Below are 5,014 nucleotides of genomic sequence, written 5' to 3'. Positions count from 1 at the left end.
CCATCGTCTTCCTTGTAAATAAATACCGATCGAGTACAAAATGTCCTACTCCTACTCTGCTAGACCCAATCCCATTGTACTACACCGTAATTTTTGTTGCCTTGATCCCCAAAAACCCACGTGTACGATCCACAGCCCTGTACCAGTACGCACACCGGCCCGCCGGGCCCACCGCCACCGTCGCGATTTGCGACGTCTCACTGCGGTCGATGAATATAGGCTGATGATGAGGACTCGGGATTAGCCACGGCTCTCCTCCCCCCCTGTTCTGCGCCCGAACCACCACCGCCCCCCTCCGCCGCAATCCCCATACCAACCCGCGCCCAGATGGCCGAGACGGCGGCGGCGGCGGCGGCGACGGCCGAGGGGATCGACCCGCGCAGCGGCTACTGCGCGGCGACGCGCACCTTCCACAGCCTCCGCTCCGCCTCGGCGGGCGCGCTGCCGCCGGAGTCGCTCCCGGTCACGGCCGCGGCCTACGCCTTCTCGCTGCTCGCCTCCCCGCTCCCCGACCGCCCCGCGCTCGTCGACGCCGCCACCGGCATTGCCGTCTCCTACCCGTCCTTCCTCGCCGCCGTCCGCTCCCTCGCGGGCGGCCTCTGGTCCTCCCTCGGCCTCCGCCCCGGGGACGTCGCCCTCGTCGTCGCGCCCTCGCGCCTCGACGTCCCCGTGCTCCACTTCGCGCTCATGTCCATCGGCGCCGTCGTGTCCCCCGCCAACCCGGCATCCACCCCCGAGGAGTACGCCCACCAGGTCGCCCTCTCCCGCCCCGTCGTCGCCTTCGCCGCCCCCGAGGTCGCCGCCAAGCTGCCGGCCCACGTCAGGTGCGTCGTCCTCGGGTCCGATGCGTACAGGAGCCTGGCGTCTGCCGGCGCGGGGTCCGCTCCTCCGCCGGTGGCGGTGAAGCAGTCGGACACTGCGGCCGTGCTCTACTCCTCCGGCACGACGGGGCGTGTGAAGGCCGTCGCCATCACGCACCGCAACCTCATCGCGCTGATCTGCGGGCACGCCGAGAACCGGGAGAGGGTGGCGGCGGAGGCCACCGAGGCGGGCGAGGAGCCGCCGCCGCCGGCCGTCACGCTGCTGCCGCTCCCCCTGTTCCACGTCTTCGGGTTCATGATGGTCCTTCGCTCCGTGTCCATGGGGGAGACGGCCGTGCTCATGGAGCGGTTCGACTTCGGCGCCGCGCTGCGCGCCATAGAGCGGTACCGCGCCACGCTGCTGCCCGCGGCGCCGCCCGTCCTGGTGGCCATGATCAAGTCGGAGGAGGCGCGCCGCCGCGACCTCTCCTCGCTCCTCGTCATCGGCGTCGGCGGCGCGCCCCTCGGCCGCGAGGTCGCCGAGCGCTTCGTCGCCGTATTCCCCAACGTCCAGATTGTTCAGGTTAAGCAACAGATTCCATGCAGGATGCAGAATATTACTTCTGAATCTTCCATGCGCTTTGAAGATTACCTTTTCTGATCTAGCGAACTCATGTCTGTACGATTCCATTTATTATATTACAGGGCTACGGATTGACGGAATCATCTGGCTCTGTGGCCTCGACGGTAGGGCCGGAGGAGTCCAAGGCGTACGGCTCCGTCGGCAAGCTGGCGTCGCACTTGCAGGCGAAGATAGTAGATCCGTCCACCGGCGAGGCGCTCGGGCCGGGCCAGCGCGGTGAGCTCTGGGTCAGGGGCCCACTCGTCATGAAAGGTGAGCACTCCGCAGCATGAACTGGGTCATTGCTCTGACCATTAAGCACGCGGTTGACCTTTGTCACTCACCGGATTAGATGGTGCCTTGATTTGTTTACTGCTAGTTGAAGTGCTTAGAGTGTGCACTTGAAAATTTAAATATGATTGCCTTGATAGCGATGTTGATTGCCTTGATGATTCGTCGCCTAAAACCTTTTACATATCTATCATTATGTCGTGGCTTGATTTTCTCTCTGTGCCGTGCTTGTTGTACCAGCATTTATCATGTGAAAGCTGTGTATGTCCATCACGTAGCAATGTGATGGTGATCTCAGATGCCTTTCTTTAGAGACATGCCTTTTTGTTAATGTGCGAGTGAGCATCATGGCTTGCCTGCCATGTGCTTCATGACGACTTTTTTTGTGTTGATTGATGTAGTTGCCGACATTTATCCAACAAGTGGTGGGCTAGTACCGAATTCAATAATTCTTCAACCCTGGCAGCAATGCAGGGATGCTCGTTCTCCTGCTTAATAGATTAGTCATGCCAGCGTGCCAGTGATATTCTGTTGGAACTTGTTAATTGAAATCATCTGTTAGAGCGGCGACATCTCTCATATCTGCTACCAGCCATACGCCCTACAGTTTGGTATGGAGAGTGACATTACAACTGATCTAGACACTTGACTGTGCTTGGCAGATTATAGCATCGTACCACTGTTGCTTTTGCCTTACTATTATTGGGCCCCCACAATATTAAGGTAGTTTAAATGAGTGCGGCTAATCTGCACCCACGCTTAGAAAAAAATTCAAAAAAAAAATACTAGAAAAATTCAAAAAAAATACTAGAAAAATTCAAAAAATTCCAATTTTTTTTGTGGTGGTAGATAATTTGACGCGTGAGGTGCGCCCCAAAATTCAACTCATTTGAGCATCTGAGCAGCTCTCGGCAAAAAAGACAAAATCAGGGTCTGTAAAAATGTATTCTGTTCACGCACTGTTTTGACCCGATTTCTCTTTTTTGCCGAGAGCTGCTCAGATGTCCAAATGAGTTGAATTTTGGGGCGCACCTCACGCGTCAAATTATCTACCACCACAAAAAAAATTGGAATTTTTTGAATTTTTCTAGTATTTTTTTTGAATTTTTTGCTGAGAGGGAGCAGATGAGCCCGGGCACCGTTTTGAGTTTTCCAGTTTAAATAAGCTATGGAGACAAGAATCACAATACAAGCGATCTAAACATTGTTGCTTTTGCCTTATTGTTATTATCGGGGCCTCACTGACTCACCGGTGGTGTCTTTTTTCAGGTTATGTCGGTGACGACAAAGCAACTGCAGAAACAGTGGACTCAGAAGGCTGGCTGAAAACTGGTGATCTTTGCTACTTCAATGAAGATGGATTTCTCTACATTGTTGATCGTTTGAAGGAGTTGATAAAGTACAAAGGATACCAGGTACAGTTACATAATCATTGGAGAATCTTGCCTCACAAGATTCTGTCTACATGATACTGATATATACATCTCATCTCAGGTGCCTCCAGCTGAACTAGAGCATATTTTAACATCACATCCTGGAATTGCTGATGCTGCAGTTATTGGGTAGGTACCTTTAGAACTGCAGTAAACTTGGTGAAAATTCTAATGAATTATATATTCCCGAAAATATGGTATGATGCTCTGTTCAGCATGTGGCAGTATATAAGATGCCCCCTCATATGCACTATGCAGATATCCAGATGAAGATGTTGGGCAACTGCCAATGGCTTTTATAGTGAGGCAACCAGGTTCCAACCTTACTGGGCAACAAGTCATGGATTACGTGGCTAAACATGTAAGTTTCTCTTCCTCATTATCCTAATCCTGCTTTCTACCAAATATAGTTCAGTGCTGAGTTAAAAGTGTCCGTCATAATCAGCTTTATTATACTTTTTGACAAGCAAGCTAAGCAATTGCAAATTGAGTTGGGTCTAGTAATGTTTTAGTATTGTTAATGACACTGTCTCTCTGCCTGTTAAGGTGTATTTAATATATTTTTTCTGGTGATGGGAACGACAACGTTGAAATACAGTAGTATGCAACGTATAGTCGCAAAGCTATAGAGGACTGACTAGTGGTGGGATCACCAAATTGTATCACTGCGTGCCAAACGAAACCACGTGTCAACACATGAGCAAGCTTGTGCATTGTGTATCAATGCACCTTTATGTATGCAGCATATGCTTTTGTCTCCTCGCTGCCATAATTTGGCGTTGTCTTGCCTGTGAAACGCTATAAACTGTATGTAGGATCTAAACGTTTTTGTTGTTTGACAGGTTGCGCCCTACAAGAAAATCCGCCGAGTCGCCTTCGTCAATGCAATAACCAAATCACCTGCCGGAAAGATCTTGCGGCGGGAGCTTGTGCAGCAGGCCCTGTCGATGGGTGCCTCCAAGCTTTGAGATGTAATTCGCTGTGCAAATGTAGAAGGTTTTTTTGCTGTATATAAACTGGAGATATGACACTGTTCTTCGTCATCCATTGGCCACCCTGTTTCCATGTAAACACCGGGTTGCCCTTCGCGCGAAACAAATATTTTGGAGTGAGGGTAACGATTGAAAAAAGGGTGCATTGTGCATGCAATCGAAGCAAATCAAGCATGTTCTGGGAGCATTCAAATTTGGGAATTGCAATCGACTTTGGTCCACAGCCTGGTTTTAATCGTCTTCAACCTCCAGTAACCCGTCCTCCTGCCGGTGGCCGCGCAGGCGTCACCTCGCAGCTCCACCCTCACCCAACAGCCACAACCACCGATCATGCCGATGCCCCAGTCATCCCGACACCATCAGTGGCGGAGGCAGGATTATGTACGGTTCACATGCAAATTATGAGAAACTCAACAAGCCCCTGCTCCGCTGCTGCACTCTATGCCTATATTTGTCACATCCCAAAATCTTAAATTAGGATGTGTTACATGTGTACATAGCATACATATGCATATCATGATTTCAGTGCATCTTGCTGGTCTTTGGAATTAATTTAACTATTCTAGAAGTCCTAATTATGTTCATTTTTCCCGAGTTCAAGGATTTGAATTGAAATGAATTTGGGCTAGTTCAAATTTAGTTTAAAACCAGGTTTAATAGAAAAAGGATAAGAAACAGAAAAGGAATAAAAAGGAAAGAAGCCCAGCCACTCCAACGGCCCAGCTCACCCGTGCGCGCGTTTAGAAAAAGAACATTTAGAAAAAGGAATAAGACTTGTCCCAAAAAAAGGAAAAAAACAAGACGGTACTACACGCGTCCGCCCGCGCGAGATCCAACGGCCATCGCCGACGCATTTTATATACCTCTCTAACGCGT

General features: G+C 50.8%; 1 protein-coding gene across 1 annotated transcript; it reads left to right on the top strand.

Moving 5' to 3' along the window:
- Window positions 1-256: 256 nt before the first annotated feature.
- On the top strand, window positions 257-4,339 carry LOC119277840 (4-coumarate--CoA ligase-like 5). Its single transcript, XM_037559160.1, has 6 exons — window positions 257-1,383; window positions 1,506-1,695; window positions 2,983-3,128; window positions 3,208-3,275; window positions 3,405-3,507; window positions 3,989-4,339. Exons 1-6 carry the CDS (start codon window positions 328-330, stop codon window positions 4,112-4,114), a joined length of 1,689 nt encoding a protein of 562 aa, XP_037415057.1. The 5' UTR covers window positions 257-327; the 3' UTR covers window positions 4,115-4,339.
- Window positions 4,340-5,014: the final 675 nt, after the last annotated feature.

Source organism: Triticum dicoccoides, chromosome 3B (assembly GCF_002162155.2).
Source record: "Triticum dicoccoides isolate Atlit2015 ecotype Zavitan chromosome 3B, WEW_v2.0, whole genome shotgun sequence".
NCBI lineage: Eukaryota > Viridiplantae > Streptophyta > Magnoliopsida > Poales > Poaceae > Triticum > Triticum dicoccoides.
The sequence above is the reverse complement of the archived record's forward strand: the minus strand, read 5'-3'. Positions and strand labels throughout refer to the sequence as shown.